Source organism: Thunnus albacares, chromosome 13 (assembly GCF_914725855.1).
Source record: "Thunnus albacares chromosome 13, fThuAlb1.1, whole genome shotgun sequence".
Classification (NCBI taxonomy): domain Eukaryota; kingdom Metazoa; phylum Chordata; class Actinopteri; order Scombriformes; family Scombridae; genus Thunnus; species Thunnus albacares.
In genome coordinates this window covers 11539033-11565846 of record NC_058118.1, presented here as the reverse complement: position 1 = coordinate 11565846, position 26814 = coordinate 11539033, and the positions used below count along the sequence as shown (strand labels likewise).

Genomic DNA, 26814 nt, shown 5'->3' with positions numbered 1-26814 from the left:
TCACTGTGTAGACAAAACATCTGTATCAGCTTTGCTTTGCACCAGGTTTAGACTGTTGCATTTCCAGATTAGGTCATGAAGTAAATCATAGCAGATTTATTTTCCCCTTTTTTCTCCTTTTAGGTCATTACCATCATCTTTTTGAATACTCTGTTGGGTTTTCTGAGACAATTTATTTTTAAATATTTAAATACCAAAATAATCATCCCTCAGGGGAAGCATACGTGGTTCAGCACATTCATGTCAATTTAAACTTGATTTCAATGCATCATCACTCATGTTAAGCACCTTTTTCCTTTTAATTCACTTTTTAAAAATCATATATTTGTCGGTTTGCTTCTTTTAACAATCGGTGGTACTCATTGAGCTGTAAACCTTCAGTGATGCTTGAGACCAAACAACACACATGTATTACTATCTGTTGTTTTATGTGTCACCCAATGACTTTTCCTCACATGGCAGATGAAAGACCAGCTGTTGTGACGGTCTCTTAGAAATCCTTAATCATGCCACATACACACACAAAAAAACCCTCATCCAGTGCAACCAAAAGACAAAGAAATGAGATCACTAAGCTGGGTTGACATACATTACATTTTCAGGTAGGCACAAAGTCAGAGAAATAAGCCTTCACATAACACCAGTTTGACCATCCATTCTGAAAGTTGCACTCATTAAGGCGTACCTAATGGTGTTTAAGACCTTATTAAATATGTGAGAGCTACAGCTGACATAGCTCAGTACTAGAATGATAATAATAGTCACATTAAGCAAGATTTGCAGATAGTATTTTGTCATATGATGGTTGTTGGTTTTCTAAAAAAGAAACTAAAGTGTATAACCAAGCCCACCTTTCCTTTCTGCTCTATTTCACATTTTTTCCTCGCGACTTCCCTCCAGTTTAAACAGCTACAAGAAGATCCACATTTGCATGATTAATAAGTTACATTTTTTATACATACACACATACAGAAGGGGAGCTTGGAAGTTTGCTTGGCACATTCTCATGCTTGGCCAACCTCCTACAATCTAAATAACTATACAAGACACAGTAAAACAGGTCTTCTCACACCGGCTTCTCCCTGTTAACTCATGAGGCTTCAGCATGTACAGGAGACGAAACAACCTGCATGGCCACGATGAACACTTGTCTGCATAATCATCCTGCAAAAGGAGGGCGTACACGACCCAATGCACTAAGTAACATGGAACAATTGAGCTGTACATACAGTATCTTCACATACTGATAAAGTTTAGATTCATAATTTAATCTGTATATACTGTATCTTAATATGCTGGTACCAGGTATTCACAGTGACTCTAAAATAAAATTACAAGAGGAATTTTGTACAAGAAACAAGAGCATTGAGAGTCTGAGTGACTGGCAAACGTTTGGCATCTGTTTATGTCAGAGTTGTTCAGAGTTCATAGTTTGTGGTTGGGTCAGTTCCGCTTGATTTCGGTGGGATTCAGGAGAGCTGCCTGGGCTTTATCGTTGGCACTGAGGAAAAGCAGTCCATCTCCTCTGAACACACTTTGTTATTGGCGCCGTCAGCAGCTGACACACAAAAAGGTGAGGTAAGGTGGTGTCAGGGGGATGAGATCTTATCCACCTTCTTATGTTGAGCAGGGTATAACCCGGGCAGGTTAAATAAAGTACAGTATGTGCCCTGTCCAGTGCTGATTTGACAAAAATAAAAGTGCAAGAACGACACGGAAACATACACAAACACACATCAGGGTGGGAATGGTAAGATTTCATCTATTGTCCTTACCGCTACCACTCATAAGCCATACTAAACAATTACCCAAAATAGTCACTGTAGACATCCGCCAAACACAAAACATATTTAAATACAATATTCTGTATTTTTCACTATTCGTTTAAGGTGTTTTATTCAGACACCTAAAGCTATTTTGCCAGCTGAAAGAAAAGCTGCCATTTGGCATTTTGTGGTTCAGGCCAGCAGGAGGAGAACTTCTACAGTATGGCTGCTACAATAGTGAGGTTAGAAGAAAACTGCTACAGGCAATCATGGAAGGAAGCTGAAGCAGTTCTTTCCTGCCATTGTCTGTGTCTTCAGGAGAGGTATAACCCTTTTCAGTTTCTGTTTTCACACACCCCTCCAGGAGGAACAAGCATGCTCAGATCTTTTTTTTTTTTCTTTTTTTTTTTTTTTTAACATTTCCAGTTTATGTCCCTTTCATTTATGGGGTTTTAAAAATCGTCTCTCCCTAAAAACTCCAGAATTTCTTAAATACAGTACTACTGAAAAGTGAAGAGGGCAGAGAGTGATGTCCTTACATAACAGACCTTGCTCTGAGGCTAGTCAGTTAGCATCATTACATCTTTTGAAGTAGAAGGCTGCCTACAGGCCTGTCATTGTCACGTTCCCTTTTTTTTTTTTTTTTTTTTTTTTTTCCTTTTTGTGTTTTGTTTCAAGGCCTTCCACACTATCAGCGCCACACGCAGACATTGCAACTACACGCCTGGCAGAGAGAATAGCAATACTACTGTTCACATATATTATTGGTGATATATATATACAATTTTGGTCATTTCAGATAAGACACCACCAAAACATGCTATACAGTGTCTCTCAGTCTTAATTGCCACTCTTTATGCAAGTGCTATTCAGCCCAGCTTGTCAAGTATTTGAAGCAAAGTACAGTAAGAGATGCACACATACAGTATACATACACACGCACACACACACACACACACACACACGCACACATGTGGCACACATCCACGCACATTATCATACACACACCAAGAGAAGCACTCTGGCATTGCGCAACAACACAGCAGCCTGAGAGCCGTTTGTTGGTCAGTCTGTGAGGGTCATGAGATGTTTAAAATGTCATTATTTTCTTTTTTATGAGTTGATTTGCATACTCCCTCACCAACAGGCAGGTCCAGGGTTCAGGACTGAGACTGTGGTAATACACGGATTGGAGAGGATACGTGTGTGCGTGTGTGTGTTTGCTTTAGCAAATATGTACGGACAAAATAAGTGTACTAAGTGTACAAGCACGTTGTACGATTTGCATCTTTGTGTGTTTGTGCGTGCTGTGGTGAGGCTAACAGGGCTTGTTGACGTTGCACAGCAGCTCAGTGACTTTGATGAGGCGGGCCACCGTGCTCTGCGACTCCTCCTGCAGCCGCTGGTTGTTCTGCCTGAGGCTCTGCACCTCGGCCTGCAGCACCGCCTTGTCCTCTTTCTCCTGAAAGACATCGGCACACAACAAAACAAAAGCCGTCTCTCAGATCGCTGTGGCAGGAACGGGAGGGGAGCGACAGGTTGGGCAGGCTGGCTTTAAGGAAACTAGTGGGCACACATAAACACAGAGCTTGAAATAAAACAACACAGACAGTGTAGAGAAGCACATCGCACTGCAGAGAGGGAGAAGAAACCCACACTCCAAAACAGTGCTGAAACAATCAGTCACCAAACTCATCGTTTGTTTGACAGAACTGATTATTTGTTTTCGCCATTTTCTCTGTGGCATCTCGAAATTGCTTGTTTCAGTCCAAAAAAACATATTCAATTTACAAATAATATAAAACAAGGAAAAGCTTAAACAATTAATCAGCTGTTGAAGTTGTTGTTAATTTTCTGTAGATCAATTAATCAACTAATTGTTTCAGCACTAAATGGATATTTTGTCGTTATCCTTGAGTTCATAATCTAAATAATTGATTGATGAGAAAAATCAGAATCGAAAACAGTGACAGTCCGAATCAAGAACTTTTAAATAATAAACTTTCCATATAATATAATATAATATAATAATAATATAATAGGCTTTGTACACACAGTGACACATAGTTTTGTACACACAGAGACACATACTGTACAGTATTGACAAGAAAAATGTCAACACAACGCCCACTTGTCTGCAGTTGACTGAGGTACTCTATTTGCTGAAGAAGACCACAAGATATGGCTGAAAGCTTCAGAAAACACAAGTCGACTTTGTGTTGAGAAGTATTTTTTTTGTCAAGCAGCTGTTTCCAAAGTTCATAATAAACCTTCAAGCTCATCACATACAGTATTTGTTCACATTTACATGAAAAATAAACAGAGCAACACTGTGGTTCGACTAAAACAGAAGCCGTAAATTTTGTCTCTCGATGACATCATAGCGATTAGTTTGCTGGTTTGTTTCATCAGTAGTCATTTATGTTTGACAATGTGGATAATAGCATGTATGTAGTAACATGTCAACACTGGATCATGTTTAGTAGAAATGTTCAGAAGAAAATATTAGAAAATGTTGATTACAGCGTTCAAGGATTTGTTTTAAATAACAGCAGTAGCAGCAGATTTACTGAACAAAAAAAGAAATATTCCAAAAATCTGAGATTGTTACTGTACAAAACTATTACAAAATAATTGATAAAAATGCCTTTGAGTGTTTTTGTATTTAATGCATCTCTACATTGAGTCAGCGGTTGCATGGATGGGATGATTTGTCCAAGTAAACAAAAGGCTGCATCAGTGAACTCAAACCATCTTGCTCCAGCGACAGAAGCTGAACAATTGAAATACTTTTTCCTACCTGGTGACTTTCCCGTGCAGCTCACTGAAAATATCGTGACAGAGGAAAAAAAAAAAAAAAAACGTTTGAAGCATTCATGAAAGTCAAAGCACCTTTTGCAGGTCATCCTGCAGCTTCTTCAGCATGGCCTCCAGCTGCGATACCTTCTCTTCTAGGTGGCCTGGAGAGTCACTGCAACAAAGAGAAGCAGTGACACTTAGTCAAAAGCAACGACTTAATTTGAGAATTGGAAAATACATATATGAAACCAGAGTCAATATGGTTTCAAACCAACAAATCAAGAGGTATCAGCCGCATTTTAAAGATGGTTTTCTTTCGTTTAAGAGAAAAAAATCCTTTCCTCCTCCTTTTATCTAATACAGAGTGAACTTTTCCATTTGCTTGATTAGTCGTGGAGCCGTCTGTCATGCTGGCAGCCTCATAGCTCAAGACATCGTCCTTGCTGCCTTTAATGAAACCTGAAAATACTCAGAGATCAATTAACAGTAATTGCTACGGCTGACAGGACGTGAGTGAGCGCAGTCATCCCATCATGCATTTCTTCTGACTGCGGCTCTACATAATGACTGCGCACTACATGGCAAAGCCCCTGCAGTCTCCCAGTGATTTCAAAAGTATGATGATGATACTGTATTTAGAAGAATGAGGCCTCTTCATTACAAGATTTTAGGTCAGCAGTGTGTTTTTAAGTGTCATGATTAATGATATGGTTGTATACTTCATTCTTTTGGTTGGTTTGAACAAAACAAATTAACCTCATGTTATGTAATATGTAACTATATGTAATTATTGTAATTTGCAAGTTGAGGCTCACAAACAGATGCTAACGAGTGGTGATTAACTCCAAATATTGTGCTAGTGTCTTTTTTAAGCTTTTTACATGTTAGCTGGATCCAAATTTAAATGCGTAATAGTTACCCATGCTGATCTCTACAGTATGTGGGTGGACAAAAACTGAGCTGTAAATACTACAACTCTGGACTGAGGAAAAGCTTTACATCTGTGTTTGCTTATTTTCTATTGATTCGTTTTCTCTTTTGCTTCTGAAAAATAAGGAGCTGGGAAAAGTATGAAAAAACTAAACAAAAACCAAAATGAACTGGGGTGGGAGTTATACAAAAAGATGACAAGGACAGTGAGTCAGACATGCTGCGTGTATGTGTGTGCATCTACGCCTGCATGCGCCTAAGTCCATCACTGAGTCAGCAAGAGGGCTTTCTTTATGGGGGAGAGAAGCCATCACATTGAGTCAAACAGTTGGATGTTGGAAGTCTAAATAATTGAGCGAGAGTATAGGTCTTATGCAATGATTCAGACAAAGAAAACCAAGAGACTAACTACTGAGATATTCAACAGCCTAATTCATGTCCATGTACATACTGTGTGTATTGCAGCCCACCTGTCCTTTGAGTCTTTCAGCTTGCCGTCTGTCTGGTCACCTCCTGCTTGGGAAGGGTCTCCGGCTTTGCGGTCTGGGATAAGGAACAATATCCGCATTATAATGATTTACACAGAACACAGTCATTCATACAATTTCACTTTTCACTTTTTATATAAATCCATTGCACTCATATGAAAAAGTCTGTTTTGTTTTCCAAAATACACTGGGTGACCAAAAGTATGTGGACATCATGAACATTACACCCATACTGTATGTGATCATTGAACACAGATGGAGATATGCTGCTATATCAGCATATATCTTAATGGGAAGACTCTCTACTGGGAAGATTCCCTACTGGGAAGACGCCACCAGAAACCTGGCTGCAGGGATTTGCTCCCGTTCAGCCACAAGAGCATCAGTGAGGTCAGGCATTGATGTGTAGCGATAAAGCCTGGCTCGCAGTCTGCGCTCCAGTTCATCCCAGAGGTGTTGGATGGGGTTGAGGTCAGGGCTCTGTGCAGTTCTTCCACACCAAACTCAGAAAACCTTATCAGTTCTCTATGGAGCAGGTTTTATGCATGGGGGCATTTTCATGTTGAGACAGGAAAGGGTCTTCCCCAAACTGTTGCCACAAAGCCAGAAGCACACTATTGTCTGAAATATCATTGTTCTGTATCATTAAGATTTCCCCTAATATGTAAGAGGCCCAAACCCTGAATAACAGCCTCAGACCAAAAGTATAAAACCAGGGGTCAAAATACTTTTGCACATATAGTTTCTATACAAGAGATTATTTTGCCAGTACATCAAAAATTTACAGTCTAAATTCAATCTCAGAAAATTCAGGATGAGATAAAAACAGGGAGAATAAACAAATCTGGATTTATCTTGGTGTCTGTGATTGTGCTAAGAAAGGCAGCTTTCTGTATGATTTTACACAGACACACATACACACACACACATATGTATATATTTACAGTAAGCGAGGTATTTATATACACATAGTTCCTCACCCTCTCGTGACAGAGCCTCCAGGATGCTGCGGCAGGCTGTGGCCAGGTCAGCGATGGACTGCCATTCCTCTTCGGTCGAATCTGTCGTTTCTGAGAGAACTGAGAGAAAGACACAGAGATGAATTAAGTTTCTGTATGAAACATATCTGAATATAATGTACCTATAATGGTAATGGTACAATACAGCAGAGCAGTGCGACTGCAGTTTTTACTGCATGAGCAGCCAGATTCATTCTGGCTCTACACTAACAATGAGTCACCACTGGGGGATGCTGCTGTGTTAATGTCAGACTGAGGCAGAATAAGAAGGGACAAAGAGGAAATGTTATGATGTATGCAGCATGCCTGCAGGGTTCACCGAATTATGTTTCTGACTTTTTAAGACGTTTTTGACACCAGTTAAGATTTGAGGGCTACTTCTGAACACAATTCTGTAAGTGGAAGTAAATATGATCAAGACAATGATCCTAATATCATTTGAATAACCAAGTATTGGTAAATTATTTCTAATTTTTATGCCAACTCTTAAAAAAACAATGAGATAAAATATATTTCAGACACCACTATCGCTCCTATTTTAGTTAGATTAATGCATTGGTATTTTGTTTTCAAAAAGATGTGACACTTTTTAAAGACCTGAACCCTTCCTGTGAAAGAACATAATGTAAAAAGATCAGATGCTTCAGAGGCCACCCCCACAGAAATTATAAGAATCTGATGAGATGATGAGCAAGTATGCTCTTATGGCGGCTAAATGATGAGGCTCATAGTCTCAGCGGAGGCTGAGCAGATGGTGTAAAAGGGGTTTCTTGATTTGGGGCTGCCTAAAACTCCACCCCTCCCACTACCCATCTGTCCCCCTTTTATCCCAGCCCTGGCAGGGGGTGGCAGCAGAGCAGGGGTGATATTAGATTAGTGGAATAGGGGGCAGCGCAGATGAAAGAAGGGGGACAAAGGGGATGCAGTGGGGAGCAGAGGGAGGATAATGAAGAGAGGGGTTTAAGGCAGAGAAGATCTGGAAAAAAAGGAATTTGAGGCTTAAATCAGGCAGAGATGATTTGCAAACATGTGTAATTGTTCCATTTTGGCATCATTTGAGCAGTTGTGTCAGCTGTTGAGAGAAGAGCTTTGTTTTGAGTCCATGATCAGGGTCAAAGTATCTCTGCTATTAATTTTCCTACATTAATCTTTTTCATTTTAAATGCTGCAACCATTCATTTTGCTAACTTAATAACAGTGCAGATAAATTAATATATATGTATTTAATTGTTTAAAAAATTAGCCAAAGGGAATTACTTACTCTTGGTGATGGAGTTATGAAGACTTAGGGCTCGTGAATTTCTTTCAGCTCGGTCCACACATGACAACCGGGAAGTCGAGAGAGAGGAGTCACTAGCTGAAGCTTTGTCTTCACCAAACTCAGCCCCCATGAACTGTAGACACATAGATGGAGATAGACATAGAGATAGAGAGGAAATGACACTGTCAGAGAGGGGAGGGGTTGTTGAGGAGAAACCACTCAGATGTCCTTTCGTTTCGGTTTGTCACCTGTTCGTCCTCCAGGGGAACCTTGGGTTTGACAGCTAGGATCAGATCAGGTGTGGCGTCTCGCAGCTCCCCGACGTTCTCATAGATGTGGCGCTCCACCTTCCTCCCCACGTTGTCGTACACGTGCCTTTACACCGGGCAGGGAGGGAGAGACGTGGTGATGGTGGTGGTGGTGATGGGGGGAGAAATACAAAGTAAATCTGCTGTTTATGCTTCGTGACATTTTTATCAAATCCAGAGGTCAAAGCAAAAAAAAAAAAGAGCACTCGGACAAGTAATCTCCAGGATTGCTTTGGTTTTTGGCCTGATTGATGTTTCCTATCCTGCACTCACAAAATGATCCATCAAAAATATCATATCTGATCCATTTCGGTCAAACTATTTAGTTCTGCTTTGTGTGACAGTAAAAAGTAATCAAATTCATTCCTGTGAGCAGCAGAGTTTAATATCATCCTAGGAATATTTCCTCTTCCTCCTGATGAGGCTTTTGGAGTTCTCGGGGTAAAACCAAGCAGCGTGCTAAAAATAATTTGCCAAGCAGATCTATTTAGGTGTCCTACATCTTGTTACATATGTGTTCTTCTTTCTCTAAGCATTTAATCTCAGCATTGAATGGAAACACATGTGATTTCCTATTGTTGTTTACTGAGTTGTTGTCCATTACTACCGTCTGAAAAAGCTAAAAACTTCAGATCGCTTCTCATTTTAACTCTTTACTGTTAAATCATGAAGATCTGCTGCTTAACAATCCAAATAGTTAGGTGCCAGAGTTTGAAAAGGCAGAGAGAAAGTGAGTTTCACATGGGAAACATTAAAAAATTGCATTAAGTTAACACACTCTGCTCTGCTGTGAGTGGTGTGAACCCTGTTCGGTGTCCTTTCTCAGTGCCTTGTCCTTTGCAGGAAAAGTGACGCACTGACTGAGATTAAATTGTGATGCGTCAGCTTCAATTTGAGGATATTTTCAGCCATGCTGGATGATTTAAGAGCTGTAGACCTTTTTAGCTGATGGTCTCCCCATTTGCAGATGTATCTAGATAGATTATGAGATCTTGCAAAGCAGTATACAGAAAGAGCTCTATTTTTCACAATAATGCCTCCATAACACTCATATGTCAGCTCAAATTAACAGCGTTATGAGCTTTATTAGCACTCACCCATCACACGTATCTCCATAGGACGGCTGTCTCTCTAAAGAGTAGCTGCGTGTGAGCTGCAAGGTGCTGTCCTCCTGGCTCTGATTGGCCGGTTGGTCCTGCAGAGAAGTGGCTCGTAACAAAGGTAAGCTGGGCGGTGTGAGGAGCAAGCCATGACTTCTCTCATTTTGCTCCTTATCAGACAACTGCTCCTCGACCTCTTCGCCCTCTACCTGCACCTCCATTATGTCCACCTCATTGACTGAACCCGCCTTCAGCTTGTCTTCCTCCTCCTCCTCCTCCTCTTCCTCTTCTTCCCTCTCATCTAGCACCCAGGCCTCTCCGGACTGATCCTCGCCGGGCTTACACTCTGCGTCCTTGATGGCTTTCTGGTACAGCTCAGAGAAACTCCTGTGGAACATAAAACAACAAGATACATATTAAGAAGAAAACCATCACGCCTCTCATTTCCTTCCAGCTTCTCATTGCACCGTTGAGTCATAATTTATCTAGAAAAAGCCAAAAACAAAAGATGAGATGGAAAAAAAGCTCTATATTTGTCTAAGCTTCTGTTATATCCCTTTGAAATCACAGAGCCTCCACTACCTATCAACAATAATGACACATTTGTGACAATTTGCGCTTTGTTGTCACAGAACAAGCATGTCAGGACTGAAATATAAATAAACCAGGGGGGTTCTCTGAGGATATTTCTGCTGCTACCTTTGAAACATTGCTCTGAAGTTAACTGAGAGCTACAGAGGTGTCTGGTTTAATACTGGTTTTATTTATTTCAACAATTCTGTCCACACCAGGCTACAGCTGTTTCTGCCTTTTCTTTGACTTCAGTTGAATGGAAAGTATGCTGCACACAGACATCATGTGCCAGTATGATTTAAGATCATTAGAGGGATTGATTAGTTGTTAGCCAGCTGGTGTGACACTGACTGCAGGTCGTCATCAATAGCAGAGCTGTGACCCTTAAGTGGCATCTCCCTTGTTTTTCTGAACTGACTTGTCCCACTAACCCCCACCCTCTTATTTGCTGTCGACCTCTCTCTCACTCCCTCACTGGGACTACACTTCACTTTCCGCGGCACACTTTATCCCCATGAGTCTCTTCTCCAGTCTCACTGTGTGTCTGCTCTCCACCTTGAGTCTGTTGACCCAAACGTGCCCTCGTTAATGTTCCCTCTCCTCCTCCTTCTTCCTAACCCTCTGCTCTGCAGCCTCACCCACCTGCGAGGCTTGCCGTTCTCATCCGGTGGAATAACAGTGATGTGGATCTTGTGTGCAGTGCGGAGCAGCCTGGTCCTCTCCTCGGGGCTGAGGTGAACCAGGGAGTGTCCGCACAGCCGCACCACACGAGCCCATAGCTGTAGGCCTCCGCTCTCAGCGTAGCAGAACCGCTGCAGCTCCGTCACAAAGCCCTCTTCGTTCATCAGGAAGCCGGGCTGCCCCACTCCATCACGCAGGGGGGTGATCTCCAGAGCCTCGCCGCCCCTGGTAACCAGCTGCAGATGAGAAGAAGAAGATCTAAACCACCAACTGCAAAATTTTAAATCAGCAGTGAGATAAAGGCGGAAGGTCAAAATCACCCACCTCAAGCCTCTGCACCACCTCTTTTATATCCTCCGCTTGGTTCTCCATCACACTGATTGACACTGACTCCCCACGTTCATAATAGATATCCAAGCAGGGCCCTCCATCTTTAGTCTCTGTGACTGCCTTCCAGCCAATGACATCCCGGCAGGAGCAGTTAAACACCACCCTGCGTGTGTACCTTTCAATGAGCACCACCGATTCAGCCGACACTCCAAGCAGACAGGGCAGCTTGTGCTCTCCTGCCTCCCCATCATCCCCGCTGTTGACCATCACAGCCCACACCAGAGCCCCGGCACTGTGCAGCTCAGCCCCTTTGGCTCCCTTCAGCTTGTCTTTGCGCTTGCCTCCCAGGGAGAGCAGGGGGAACTTGGTGGAGGAGTCGATGGGTGTTGTGGTCACATAGTTTTCGGCCAGGTCCTTCAGGTATTCTTGCCGCGTACGGGTAGCCATGGAGCGGAACTTCTCTGACTTCTCCGCAGCGTTTTCAGCGTTCACTGCCTTCGCCAAGAGGAAGTCTCTGAAGGCAAGCGAGCGAGGGAAGCGGGCGCCCTTAGGGAACAGTGGGCCAAATAATGGTATGTCTTTAGAGCGTGTCACAGCCACCCTGAGAGGGAAAGAGGAAAAGAAGGAATGACAGAGAAAGAGAGAGGGCACAGCGGAAACATTTAATCTGTGTCTGTATTTCAGTGCTAGAGAGTGTTGTGTGGTGCTCTCTGTGTACTCATATCTACGCAGGATTTGCCACAGAGATGCAAAAATTTGTGTTTTCCCCCGAGCTGCCTCACAACTATTATTATGTAAGCTAAACTTGCATAAAAGTGTATGTAGTAACACCTCTCTTTATTGCATAATGCTGATGTCAATGGATATGTATCACTCATGATACAATGAAGAAAGGTCTGTGCAGTATTTTTGATCAGTCTTCTTTTAGTTAATTTCACTACTTCCTGTGACACATAGGCTTGACATGAATTAATGTCTCAAGAGATTTCAGATTGGAAAAGAAGGGCAAAGTAACTTTGGGGATGAAAAGACATTTTTATTTTTATTTAAATACCTGCGTATCAATAATCATATTTTGAATAGAATGTAACAGATAGGCTCAAATCAGACCTGTAATAGGTGTTGTCTGTGCAGGGCTCGTGAACTTGAACGATGATGAAGACATGTTGGAAGTGGGAGCGGATGGACTTTGGAGTGAAGGGCAGAGCGCCGGGTTCCTGGAACACGATGGTCACGATGTCATTACCGATGTGCCGCTTTCTCAGCAACTGATGAAAGAAACAGAGACAAACAAACAAACAGGCCAGAGTCATTACAATTAATTAAAACTAAGAGACGAATGAAACAAATGAGACAAATGATAAAAATCAATAATTAATTGGGAAAAGAGTACAGCTGACGTCACATACCTAAACCTAACTGAAATAAAATAAAAAATAAAATACAGAGCTGTAAGTACTCTTTCAAATAACTTTGTTTGGCCATGACCAGTTTTCCTGACAGAGGAAATGCTATCGCCCTCACTGTTTGCACAACTCAATACAAAGAAAATACTGTACTTGCGCAATTGAGGAGTCTTGTCATTTCAAATTTAATCATATTGCATTTGTAAACCTATTCTAAACTTGTTACTGACAAGAAAAAATGCCCCTAGATATGAAAATGGATTAAGATAAAGATATAAATACTGAATAAATAATATATTGTATGTTAATATATATAACTAAAACTACTCACCATGAAGCAGACAGTTTAAAGAGGAATCTCACGGCTTTGTCGCTGCCATGTTTTTTTTTTTTTTAAACCTTTAATCTACATTAGTATGTCATGTCCAGTTCCTTTGCAAGTGACAGCAAATTTAAAGGCTTACACCATAAACCTCACACAAAGAACTGAGCAGGAAGGCTGTCTGAGAGACGATGCTGAATACATTCATGGTGGGAGTGAACACTGGGGGGCAGGATTTTTATGTCATGCTTGTTGTTGAACACAGAGGCTTTTTCTAAAGCATTTCCCAAAAGCATGAAAGCCTGAACACAGATGGGTAATGAGTGTTTAGCCAAGACTGATGCTATTTCTTTTTTAGAATAGATGTGAAACATTTGAGAAAATTGCCATTTTGTGACCTCCAAGAGATAAATTTGGTTTGGGAGAGGACAGGGAAACAAAATGACATGACGTATCTCTGTAAGGTAGCTGAAACATTTGTGGGTTTATTTTACCTGCTGTGTGTTGTTGGCTGTGTAGGGCAGCATAGTGGACACATGAAACATAATTTCGTAGTCCTGGTAACGCGTGTAGAGGGAATGTGTCCCCGTTGAGTCCGCTGTACAGACACAAGACATACACACGTATCACACAAAGAGACAGAAGTAGAGCTTCAGTGAAATCAGTCGACATCTCTGAATGGAAGACCAAACTGAAACTGTCACAGCCGGGATGAAATCTGTCCCATTTGCTGTTCTCTGCTGCTCACTGAAGGGAAAACAGCTCTGAGATAATCAGCAGTGACTATGCTACTTTACAGGCGTTACTCAGATTACATGTGGCTAGATAGGAGTTATCTTAGGCTTTCACTGGTGCACTGATGCCCTTCAGATAATGGGTGTGCGACAAGGTGAGATGCTGCCAATAGATCCGGGTGTGGTGCATGTTTTCAGCTCACTCTTGTTGTCCAGCTGAGCTCTGTACTTCTCCCAGCCCTTCAGCCGCACCCGCTCCCCAAGCAGATCTAGGAACTCCTCAAACGCCGGCCCCGAGCTCTCGTTATTGTACATATCTTCCTCCGAGCTCTGCCCGGCCCGGCAGTACATCACCCCGACCTTTCTCTGGAAATTCAGCTGAATTAGAAGACAGAGAAGCAAAGAGTTTATAATTAGCATCCACTACACACTGTTAAATTTGCATGTTTACACCATTAGTCTAACCCTCTAATAGAAGTCCTGAACATTTGACATCTTACTTTACAGCTCAAAAAGGTTGTTTGGAAAAGCACATCTATATAGTAAAATGTTGTACACACACTTATACAGTATATATTAACCCTATTAATCCCTCTCAGCTTTAATTTCCAACAACGCCTTCAACTCATCACTTGGCAGTTTACTGTTTCCTTTTCTCAACTACTCAAAGGTGGAGCTAGGAGCTGCGTGGGTGGGTTTCAATGTTGAGCCAAGGGTGTGACGGGTCATAAAAATAAAGCTTCTATTCATGGTGATAGGGCTCAGTGATTAGCCATTCACCAGAAACAATGCATTTGCTGGTTGCAGTTTCTCAAACTTGCATGTTTTTCTTAATTTTCTTCATATCATCGAAAGTTGAATCTTAGTTTTTCTTTTGTTGTGTGTTTGTCAGATAAAATAAGATTCTTGAGGACAATACTTTGGGCTCTAGGAACATGTGACAAGCACTTGTCATTATGTTTAACATTTCATAATAATTAACCGAAAAAAATTGACTAATCATTCATGAAAATAATATGGCTATGTATGGTCATATGGTAAGTGAACAGTGGGCACGTTGGCAGAGGTAGTTGGCAGAAGGAATTCATAAATGTAATGTAATGTTTCACACATTAAAACACCTGATTGATCACTGCGGACAGTAGATGTTATGGTGTCAAAGTTACAAATAAATGTTTTGACTCTGGACATTCCAGCCTGACCTTGAAAAACAGCTTTCTGATGCTATTTAAAACCATCCGATGTCCTGAAAAGCATTCACAGGCAGCAGCCTTTAGTAGCCGTACTTACCCCCTGTTCATCCAGCTTCAGCAGAGTGTCCCGGACCTTGGGTGAGTTTGAGGCCAAGCGAAGGCAGTGCAGGTTCAGTTCAGGCATGATGAACTCCAGCAGCCTCTTGGGAGACAAGCCCCTCGGGGTGGTGTGACGAGCGGCTGAGGGCACCGACTCCTCCAAGATGGAACCTCGCAGTGTCTTCATCTGAGGAGAGGAATCATGTTCATCGCATCCAGTCAAATCAATTTCACACACACTGAACTGGAGGAGAGGAAAGTGCCGGTTTACCTCTGTGGTGCGAAAGATGATTCTGTAATTGTACTGAGCACCGCTGGATCCTTCCTTCTCCTCTCTACGGAAACTGATGGCCACAGGACCGAGGCGATCATCCATACCAAAGAAATTCTGATGTTCTGTGATGACGATAAAGAGAAGAAGAAAAATTATGGAGGTGCTTTATCTTATAATTTATGAGCATCATAAATTATAAGATAAGAAATGTGAGAATTTGTACCCTGATGAAGAATTGATAAGTGTATTCCTGTGGTATCATTCTCTCCATTGACTGGGCATAAACAGAATCAGCAAAAATGCAAGATGACTTTCACGTCGTAGCACGTACCTTTCATGTAGAAATATTTGCGATAGTAATGGGCTCCCAGATCTGCATGCTCTATAAAGTAGTTGCTCTTGCCCTGCTGTTGGACGTGACTTTCTCTGGGCTCCTCCAGGACCGACACTGCGTCATTGGGTGTTCGCAGGCTTGACCAAAGCCACCGCCTGCCCTGGGATTGACCCAGACCCACCTGTTCTTCTCCTCCCGTCTCATTGCGAAAGTGAGGGCAGCTGAGCAGCAGCTCATTATCATTGCCATCACCTTCGTCCAGCAGCAGCGATTGCTCAGGGTCATCTGCGTTCCCCCCGTTGCCTCCTCCGCCCTGTGCAGGTGAGGACGGGGTGGCCTGGGAGAGTGGGCGCAGCTGGGAGGCGGCTGAAGCCCCTGAGGTGATATTCTTTTTCCGTCCAATGCTGTCTCTGTTTGTGGCTGCCTCGGTGAGGTCAAACAGGATGCTCTGAACATCGTAGTGAGCAAAATTCCTCACCCAGGCTCCGCCACCGAGGTTATCATACGGGCCAGGTGGAGGGATCTGAGCGTGCACAGGTTTGGACTTCTTACCTAGACCTTCAGGCTTCGGTGGTTTGGCAGGTTTCGGGGAGTCCCCTGTGGAAACAGACAGACCCCGAAAGAAGCCATCAGGCTCCGGAGGGTTGCCCTGCAGTCCTAAAAGCAGGAAAGGGTCTTTGAAGCGGAGAGCATTTGGACTCAGGGGCCCCTGGTCATCTGCGCTTTGCTCCTGGGCCTGAGTCTGTCTCTCCAGTGAGGACAGGCTGCCGTATTCCCTGTGTAGCAGCACACCCGAGTCCCCCTGAGCCCCTGCACCTGCCTTCTCACCAACCACCCGTGCTACTTTGCCCCCCGCCTTCCCAGAGGAGTCCAAGTCTCCTAAAGTTACATCGCTGTTACTTCTCTGCATGATGTGGCCTCGGCCCACCGACCGCAGCCCCACGAGGCTTGGAGTGAGGCTGTCTCCATCAGCTCCATCACCGTCCCTCCTGGGCGGCCACTCCACTACACCTACGCCCTCCCGCTTGGGGTCAAAGTTGACAGCGGCAATAGGTGGTCGCACGTTCTGACGGCGAAATTTGCGGATGAAGAGGTCGTCTGACTGCATGGTGCCTGAGAAACCGATCTGGTCCAGAGCTTTCTGCTCTCCCAGTTAAATTTCTGTCCTGGTCTCTATGGTGCTGGTGTGGTGTGTGAGAGCTGTGCACAAAGATGAAAAACCCCGCTGAGTGAAAGCAACAAATATAGTCCTCATTTACACCACTTAAGATGGTTGAACTTTCTCAACCCTTGGGCCACACTTTGTTATCACAAGTCACCGAGTTCTTGAGTGTAAATTAAGTTCTGATGAGGAGAGTGTGCAGCTGTTTCTCGTTGCAGGGGACCGTCCAGGTGTGCAGATGTGTGTTTTGGTGGTACACCAGTTGCAGGGGGCTCCTTCCTGTGGAGTGAGGATGAGAGGATCATCACTGGAGCCTGACTCTCCGCCCTCTGTGTAGGAAAGGCCCTGCCTTCATCGACACTTTGAACATGACATCCATTCGTCTGCACTCTTCAGTGCCTGCAGCTTCCCTTTTGGTCTCGTCCACTGGCCACCTGTATAAAAAAAGAAAGCAACGCCATTTTCAATGTAATCTTTCCCATCATTCACCCACGTTGCTATTATCGCAATAGACAGCTTTATATTCAACCCAGTCAGTGAGTAAACAGAGACACTTTGTGGAGAGGAATGGTTTTGATAAACAAGTATTGAATTCCAACAATAAAGCAGCCGCCAGGTCTGACGTGTGTTTTATTGTTGGGTAATGCTAGTACCTCTGTTTTCTTTCATTATTATTCTTTCCTTTACACACTTTCCGTTCCAAAGTTTCCCTAAATAGTTCCATAGCGGGCCTAATGCTCCACCACATCCACCATGCACACGCTCACAATAGACAGTCTTAACACAGGGGAGGGGGCCTTCCTGGCTTATTGAAAGTGTGCCAACATGCAAGAGAAATGAGTGTAAACTGTCTCTCAACTTCACATATGTTCGCACAACAACAGACTCTCGGTTTTGTTGTTAATTCCGGCACCAGTATTTACAAAAAATATAGAAATAATAACAAAAAGAAACAGTGTGAATAATACCAAGACGTTGTTATGTATCAATGAAGAGGTTAAGAGACATTTAAAGGCAACAGCTTTGTGCTAAAGAATATCAAGCACTACGCTTCCCTTTTTTAAGTCCTAATACAGTTAATCGCTCAAAGTTTCGATTGGAACTTACCAATTAAGAGGAGTTTGTGCAAGATAAAGTTCATCTTTTGACGCAGTTGCCCTGTGTCTGACCAAACTGACGTCAAGCAACTGAAGCTGAAACCTTTTGTCGTTCTCAATAATATCAACCTTCTTCCTGTCTGGTTTTTTCACATGCATCTCTTCTCTCGTGCTTGCACCCTGAACAGCAGGTGCAATGGTGCAGAGCTGTTACCAGAAACACACACACATACAGACACACTCACATACACATAAAATGCTAGAGTAAGTGAGGAAGTCACAAGAAATCTTTGTTTCCCTTTCTTGCCCGCTCTCACTCTCTCTTGATTTCCTTAAAGTAAGAGAATATATTAGCAAATCTTTACATTTTTGCAAATCTTTAAACAAAATATGGAAGATGTGTGACTTGTTAAGACTGGAGGTTATCAGTAGCTTCATTTTGTGTCAAAATATGCTAATGTGATGAGGTATTCACATGCCCTTTTAAAGACATGTAGAGGCGCTTGAGGTGGTCACCACTGTTAACAGGAAGTGGCTGACTTCAGATTCAGCTTTGTACTGAGTTTTTAAACAGTCATGTCCTGGTGAACTGCTATTGTTTTTTACTGTCTGATTCAGCATTTGATCACTTCCAGCTTCATCTCCTTTGCTTGTTTTCTTTATTTTGGTCAATAATAGCCATCCAAATGCATGAATGCTTGTGTTAAATATAGATTAGTCTATTTTTTTCGATCTTGTTTCACTTGTTTTCTTTAAAATAACAACCGCACGAGCTGTGTGACACATTTAGATGTCTCCATATAATTTTTGGAAGGACACAGTTTGCTCTACTATGACATGATAGCCTCATCCCCAGCTGATTCACCTCCCAGCGACCAGTGTCTTAAAATTTGCAACATTTGATGAACATATATTGATAAAAACATTCAAAATTCACACACATTTAAATGCTAATACAAGTCAGGACTGGGGAGGAGGAGCTAAATTGATAGAAACAGACAGACTGCTCATGTGTATACAAAGGGCTATAACCATGACTTCAGAAATTCCCCCACCAGCTACCAAAAAAAAAAGGTGGAGAAAGACTATTATTCTTTCTTTAAAACCTGTTTTATTGGCCTAGAACAGTCACATTTAAGAACACTGACTCCAAAAAATGAAAATGAAGCTTAAAATATTTACCATTTTTGTAATATGTAGAATATTAATTTCTTTTCAGGTCATTTAATTTTACAATTTTTTTGTGAGCACCTCTGGTAGGTCAAGGCTACTCTCTCCCTTGGACTAGATTTCCGGCAGCGTGTGGGTTCCCCATCTGACATAGGAGCAGTGGTTCACACAGAGCAGCCTCTGTGTACCGTCTGTATGGTGCCAGGGCTGCTGACATTAAAACCCTGCTCATGTTCCTCTCTGGGAACCTTCAAACTCTTCTCAAACGTCATTCCCCATGTGGGCACAACGTGTGTCTTTCTGAAATCATTAGGTGCAGCATCATCTGCGTGTTTCACAATGCCTTCAAAAAGTGTGAGCAATGCTCTTTCTCCTCTGTTTCAAAGAGGGAGAGTAGATTATTAGCAGTGGGATCTTTTTTTTCCCCAAAATTAGTTTGTCTTCATGTTGTTCCAACAACAAAACCAACTTTCAGGGTCAGAAACACTCCTGCTCTCCACTAACACTGACACTTATCACTCACTGCCTTTGTAAAAATCACATACTCCTGAGCTTCTTAAGACCCCCGACCCATGAATCAGTCCTTGTTTCCATAGCAACCGGTCTGGTGCCACCCTCTAAATGTGGTATCCAGTCCACCAGTGCTTTGTAGTAACCCAGTTTACTCTACTCAGTAGGTGAAATGGCTCCACTTTTGTCAGATGAGCCTATGACTGATGATGTTTATGTCAGCGACCCCGTTCATATTCCTCAGCAGACTACTACAGAGCCAACAAAGACAAACAAGGAGGAGAAATGAGTATGTCATGATTTAACTGCTCCCTATTAAAACACAGGAGAATGGCTGTCTAGTTTATTTGTATCTCAGCTCTTCAACACCACATACAAATACTGTATAGATGTGTGTTTGCATCGATGTTAATGGGTTTACTGGCTGCAGAAACAAGCTGGTTTAGGCAGATATAAAAGCAACTTAATCTGTGCCAAAGCACAGACACTATTGTACTTCTCACAATAAAACTGGATACTTAGACCAAAAAAAGCATAAAATCACAAACATGAGAAAAAGTGCAGGTGGCACTCCATCAGGAAACACTTACAATACGCTACAGTGTATGCAATGCCAACCTTGTTAAGGTTGTAGCTGTGCAGCATCTTATCTCATTTTTGTTATTTTGTTAACTTACTCTATACATATGCTAAGTGCCAAGCATATTTAAGAGGCTGTCTGTCTAATAAAGCCAAGTTAAAATAACATTTGTTTACAAAACTCTCTCCATTTCATCCTCTGGATTGCTTGACACCAGTGAAAAGAAGTGGCTCAAACCTCATAAGACATCTGTAATGTGCAAAAGAGACTTGTATGTACTAATCAGCTATGGCTCTGGTACCTCAAACTATCTGGTCAAAAAAGGGTATAATACACTAAACTACTGGTAAAAATAAGACAGTGATTATATAATATATATATTTTCAGACTACAAACTAAATGAAAAAATTACTGGCTTTTTAAGTGGCTTTGAAGAGTAACCGCAAAGAACCTGGATCACCAAGTTATTTGCATAATTAGCATCTACACAATCTTTTGGGTGTTTCTTTTTCATCCATGTTTACCACTGCGAGGGCAATAACCACATTCTCTTTGAATCAGAATCAAGCACAGCAACAGAAAATGGCACTTTGTGGAAAGGAGCCAAATGTTTTAAAAGCGAGTCTTTTTCTTACCATTACTGATATGTGATGTCTTCCATCAAATCTTCAGTCATCCAGACTAGTGTTTAGAATACATATTAACACCTCTCTTCCAATACAAAGTGTCCTCTGTTACTACTGTAGAGAAGTGTGTGGTGTACCTTATGTAGAAGTACAAAGTGAAGAGGAACTGAAGTGTTCTGTCCCTGCCTCCTTTCTGCACAGTTCATTAGATAACCCGTTGCTTGTATTATGAAATATGTTTTCTGCTGAATGCATTAGGCTGACAATTTAAATGTAATTGTACATCCTGCCAACAAAAAATTAGTGAAGCTTTTTCATTTAAACAAACTTAAACAAAAATGTGCTACCTTAGAAAAAAAAAAACACATAAATTATTAACAAACAGCTTAATGTTTTCCAGGGATATTTCTAGCTGAACAACCGTCCGACTTTATATCACTCTGACTTAAACCAGACCCTAATATTATAGATCATTTCGTAACAGCAGGACTGACTGTGAGTGGCAATAAAAAAGAACTTAAGGATATCATGAAGGCTTGAGACAATAAACAGTAAAGGGAAACTCTTTTCTCAAAAGCTCTCAATCCACCTGATTGTAAATGGGTTCTGCTTTTGGTCTGATGATGCTGTATCTCGCCTTTTTAAAGATTGTTTTCATAGCAATGCACAATAACACCACATCATTCTTGAGTTTTGTGTCATGAACGGGTTCAATGTGGATCTCCTCAAGTATGCAAAATTTGCAAAAAGATGAACATTGACATTATGGTGTAGATGCATCATTTTCTAAAATAATAAGTACATAAAGCCAAAACATACAATCATCCACACAGAGATATCTGCTATTGAGAATATTTTTAGCCATATTAGGCAGCTGCACACGTCAATGGTGCTTACTCTTGTACAAGGAACTGAAGCAAATACTGTTTCCAGTTAAAGTTGCATAAACTCCCCCACGTCCACATCACTCACACATTTCTTTAAATCAGTCGGTGCAGGAGTTGATGGGAAGAGTGTGTGACCCCTTGTGTCCTCTGAGCCACAAATCTAACACCACATCAACAGGAACTTGACCCCCACTGGAACCACGTTGAACACTTTGTATTAAATGGCTTTGAGGAGGAACAGCACAGACTTTGATTTGACTGTTGTGCGATATTCTCCTGCCTTGAAGCTGATTCACCACAGCGAGGATCATAACTTTGACATATACTCATATGGTCAGACTACTTCATAGAAACAGCTGAGTAGCCCGTGCAGAGCTATTGAAGCGTTGCATCAGTTCATGTAATGAACAGCATAAAGCAACTTCTTTGTTTCTCTCTTCTGCCACAGGATCATTCCAGGGGAGGGATGACCCAGACATGTAGCCGATGCTCTCCAGGATTTTTTTTTGAAAGATTTGGAGCATTCACTAAGACCACTGGGAGGCTGCTGCCCTCCACAGATCTCCTTATGGTACCAGAGCCACTCTCAGTCCCCGAGAAACTCAATAATGCATGTACAAAGCAGTGTTTAATCCTGCGTCTCAGAGCTTAAAAGTCCAGTGGACAGTAATAACCTCAGTATTGTCCTCACATGTTCTAGATAAACTAGACTTATTTTAGTGCTGAAAAAAATCAATTTCTGTGTGTGCTAAGCTCCTGTGTCCATCAGGAGTTTGTTCCTGTGTGAAACCCTCAAATCACAAAGAGAAATCTGAAATTATTCTGTGGTGCTGAGGATTATATCTCTTCCTTTGCACCAGATTCGGTTTGAAGGGCCATGACTACCCAGGGTAGATGTTTGGTTTCACTGACAACAGTTAATGACGTCCACTTCCATGTTAAATCCGGGACAAAGTTAATGGGTCTCCGGAGAACGATGTGAGGACACTATCTGAAGTCAGAGGAGAGTCATACTAAGCACACACCATTTTGGGGAAGTCATGGCCGCCTGACATACTTTGCACTCGCTCGTGCAAAGTCTGCGTCCTGAGAAACAGGAAGAGATGACTGACTTCTGAACTCTGAGAGGATGGGTATCGACGTCATCATTTCTACTCAACACTTCCACACCTATGACAGCCTGACTGCGACACTGCGGTATGAATGAGCAGCTTTTCTAACCTCGACATTCAGCGCACTTAATGCTGACGGTGCAGTCGTTTGAAGTATTTAATGGCGGAAAAAAAAGGAAGATCTGATATAAACGACTGAGATCTGATCTGTTTTCCCTTCAGGTGAAGCCATGAAAATCGGCTTAACAGCTTAGCAGCAATTAGATGTGATCAGTGACTGCGGCCTTATCAACTCCATCACATCAAGTTTAGAAAAAGCCTTTGCAGTGACTGTTTATACTTGCAACTTATTGTCGTGCTTGTTGTTTTTCTGTCAAAATTGAAGGCTAAAGTTACGAAATACTCTGCCCGCCTGCACATATGAGGCAAGCAGTCTTTCATAGTGCCAGACTCCCATGTTGTCATCTGGTTTTGACATGTGAGACGAAATAACACATAAAGATGGAGAAGTGAATATTTCTTTTGGCTTAGAAATCCTTTTAAACGTCCAGCCTCAGTGTGGAGGTCAGCTGTCAGTAGTGTCACTGTCTATCCTTTTAGTTAAAAGCTGCCTCGCCAATTCTAAACCACAAGGTCTAAATCAACTCCCTAATAGTGATTGATTTGGGGAAATTTAAAGCCAGGCTCAGACTCACTGTCATTATTGATCCCACGCAACCCTGTTACATTCAAGATCAGGTTGCATCCCCGCTTTGCTGCCCGATGTGTGACACCGAACTGAGAAAGAAAATTAGTTAATTCTCATGCACAACACTTGCCCTCCCCCCACTCACCACACTGCGGACGGTGAACTGGGCCAAGTCCAGAGGCTGGTAAGTGGATGGTACTGCAGCACTCTCTTTTTTTGTAATGTGTTGTATCTCTCTTTTTCCATTCAAACAGTTTTCAAATGTCAGTCTAAGTTATTGCTCCCTAAAGAAATATTATCCTGCATCACTGGCACCTGTCCTCAATAGACTGACTTTAAAAAAAAAAAAAAAAGAGGATGACTGTCAAGGTGGCAGGAAGAAAAGAGCAGTATTTTTGAAGAATCTTAGAAATACAAGCCATAATTGTGAGCAATATTTTGCAGCAGGCAGGCGTTCTTCCCAAAACATATGACCGTAACTCACAGTTTGATCCTGTCACTGGTAATCGTTCATGTCCCTGCTGTGCGAGCGACTCTCCACACATTTTCTGCCTTAAATGTTACACATGTATCATCTCTAACAGAGTGATGCTTTTTGAACACTTGCTCACAACACTTCAAGGTGATGCAGACAGATAACAGAGGAACAGTTACAGAAGTTGTTGACTAGGATGACTGCGGCATCACAACATGGAGAATTTAAAGCGATCACTACACCTGCCCTATTTTATGTTTCTCTTGTCATTTATGGTGACAGCATGCTGATGCAAACTGGATTTTTCAAGGACACTATGAGAGCATGTTTTCCCCTCCAAACACATTTTTACTTTATCCGAAAAAAATGTCACTGATATTTACTTTTTCAATGTCAAAGAAGAGGCATGATTCAGTGACTTGATGATTCAATTCATGAGTCAGTAAAATGCTGTCCTTGTCTGCATCAGCCCTGTTGTTACGGTTGTATGTGGAGGTCAAGCCTCCCTCCACACAATAAAATACCTTTAATTTCAAGAAGAGCTACCCTCCCTTACATGTGTCCTTCAAAAATTGAAAATAAGTCCTCAGCCTTATAAATTATTAATGAGGCCGGGTGAAAGCGGGCGAGGGTCACCAAGTTGTTAATTATTCATTGCTACTGGGTTGCTCCCTTGTCCAGTCTTGTGCTGTTGGGGATGCACACACAGACACAGCTTTGGTGAACTAATTTGTCATGATTTATAACCAAGTCTGTGTTTGACTTCTTTGTGCATGTGTGTCTCATGTCTTACAGTAAACCAGTGTGGCTGAGGTCATCCAGAGTGTGATTTCAGCAATGTCTGGTCCAGTTTCAGTTCTTTTTGGGATGTTTTTGACATGGTTTACTCAGAAAACAAGTCAGACACTGTGACGGTAGAAACCCAAATGCTTCACAAATCAGAGAATGTGGACATTGTTTTTATTTCTTACTCAAGACGCATACATCACAATACATAATCAGTGAACCTCCCCCTTCAGTATACAAAGAGGAAGTAAGCTCAGAAAAGCTCCTTCTATAGAATCGTCTATATTAAAACCTTACTTCCTCTTGCAATAAATAGTACGACCTTACACTAATACTCTCTCGATTACATTTCCAAACACTATTGTTTCTACTGTAACCTACGTGCTGCTCTGCGACAGCAAAAGAAAGTACCTAACGCTATTGTTTGATATGTTATTTGCCATGACATCAACACTGTGTGCTGGCAGAGCACTGCCACTTCCTGTGTATCTGAAAATACACCTTGTGACAGACTATGTGTGTGTATGTGTGTGTGTGTGTGTGTGTGAGGGGATGGGCTGAGAGGTTTCAGGCCTAAATGTGAGAAAGTTTGAGTACTTGTCTTTGTATGTCTCTGCTGACTCTATAAAATAGTGTGCAAGCCTTATTGATGCAGCACACTGTCCACTACATTGACAGGAAGAGCAGCTGTCCTTCTGTGACGGTTTTGTGTGTGTGTGTGTGTGTGTGTGTTCTGCATGTGTGGGCGTGTTCAACAAGGAAAGGAACTGACCCTCAACTTCATGACTGTATCTATTATGTTGAGCTCAACGGTTCACTGTTACTCCTCTGTCATCCGTGCAACCAGCTCTGAGGCAGAGGAAAAGAGATTGCCCGATATTGCTTTACAGTTTTTCTCAGGTGCTTTGGCTCAATTCTCAAATGGCAGTTGAAGTGGTCAAAACAATATGTGAGATTTCTTTACAACATTTTGTATTTGTGCACAAAAGAAAGAGCATTTCTTTGTTATCATTTGCAAATGTTGTCGCACATTTAGGCAAATGACTAAGTACAGTTGTCTACAAATTTGAACAATTATTGGTTGTATATGTTTTTGTGAACAAAATAGATTATGTTTCTTCTCAGTTGAATAGTTTTACTCTCAAAAATATGTTACAATTTTTTCATTGTATAAATCATCACATGCAGAATAGTCCGTGTAATTGTCAAAATGTGCTGAGCCCATGTTTAATGAATTGCATTGATATGGAATGGTCGTAAAATCTGCTAAACTGATAAATTTGTTGTCAGGTGAAACTCGAACTTCACTTATGAACGGGGAGTTTCTCACATCTTAGATCAACCGATTGGCACGTGCCATCCAGTAAGTTTACAGCTGTAAGTCATGAGTATACGTATTGTAAAACATATTTATAGAGCTTAAGGGCAACAGAGTTACTAGAACTTGTGAACATGGAGGAAACTGCTCAGATGAACATTGGACGGGGGCAACAGAGGTGTAAAGTGAAAGAGTGAAGCATATAATCATCGACCACCAAATCTTGTGGTCTTTACTTGCTGCACCGAATGCTGCATATGATGATAAAACAACAGAAGCGTGCAGAGATGGTTGTGGCATACAAGACAATTCTTCCTCTGTTGCATTGCAAGTGAGAGCATAAGGTGTGAAGTCAATGAGAATCTGTAACCAAACAGACAGGAGACTGTGATTCCCAGCACTGTAACTTTATTTTGTTACTATACTGCTGCATATAGTAGGCATGTTTTGTTTTAATTTTTAGTTATTTTTCTGTTTATTGTATTGTACTGTGTTGTTTTTCCTCACATTACATTCAAATCTAAGCGCTCTTTTGCTTTACAAAGTGGAATACCTGCAGAGTTTTCACTTCGATACACAACAGCAGTCAGTTCGCTTCAGAAAGATCTGGTCTGGTACAGCAGGCATTCAGCTTCAGTGAAAACATGATGGACCACACTGTTTGGAAATTAGGAGATGAGGAACACACTTCCTCAGGGTCCACTGTCATTCTGACAAAACATCTAAACATTTTGACCACCTTGGTTTTACACAATGTCAAAGGAATATGTCATTTCGGTGGCAACT

The 26814-nt window shown here is 41.9% G+C and overlaps 1 protein-coding gene across 6 annotated transcripts in view; it reads right to left on the bottom strand.

Moving 5' to 3' along the window:
- Positions 1–575: 575 nt before the first annotated feature.
- The window catches only part of zmp:0000001168 (signal-induced proliferation-associated protein 1), a 32461-nt gene continuing 6222 nt past the window's right edge, over positions 576–26814 (bottom strand). The window contains exons 1-16 of one of the 6 annotated variants that reach the window (XM_044370492.1): positions 17887–18007; positions 15615–17213; positions 15281–15405; positions 15008–15196; positions 13921–14095; positions 13478–13581; positions 12366–12523; positions 11250–11856; positions 10887–11161; positions 9669–10058; positions 8512–8638; positions 8264–8396; positions 6964–7062; positions 5966–6038; positions 4659–4737; positions 576–3228 (exon numbers count right to left, since the gene is read on the bottom strand). In XM_044370492.1, the coding sequence (XP_044226427.1) occupies positions 3085–3228; positions 4659–4737; positions 5966–6038; positions 6964–7062; positions 8264–8396; positions 8512–8638; positions 9669–10058; positions 10887–11161; positions 11250–11856; positions 12366–12523; positions 13478–13581; positions 13921–14095; positions 15008–15196; positions 15281–15405; positions 15615–16725 (3789 nt within the window). In that variant the 5' untranslated portion in view covers positions 16726–17213; positions 17887–18007 and the 3' untranslated portion in view covers positions 576–3084. Of the gene's footprint in view, positions 4738–5965; positions 6039–6963; positions 7063–8263; positions 8397–8511; positions 8639–9668; positions 10059–10886; positions 11162–11249; positions 11857–12365; positions 12524–13477; positions 13582–13920; positions 14096–15007; positions 15197–15280; positions 15406–15614; positions 17214–17886; positions 18008–26814 lie in introns of those variants that run through there. The other 5 variants (XM_044370491.1, XM_044370497.1, XM_044370493.1 and 2 more) reach the window with 5 other exon arrangements.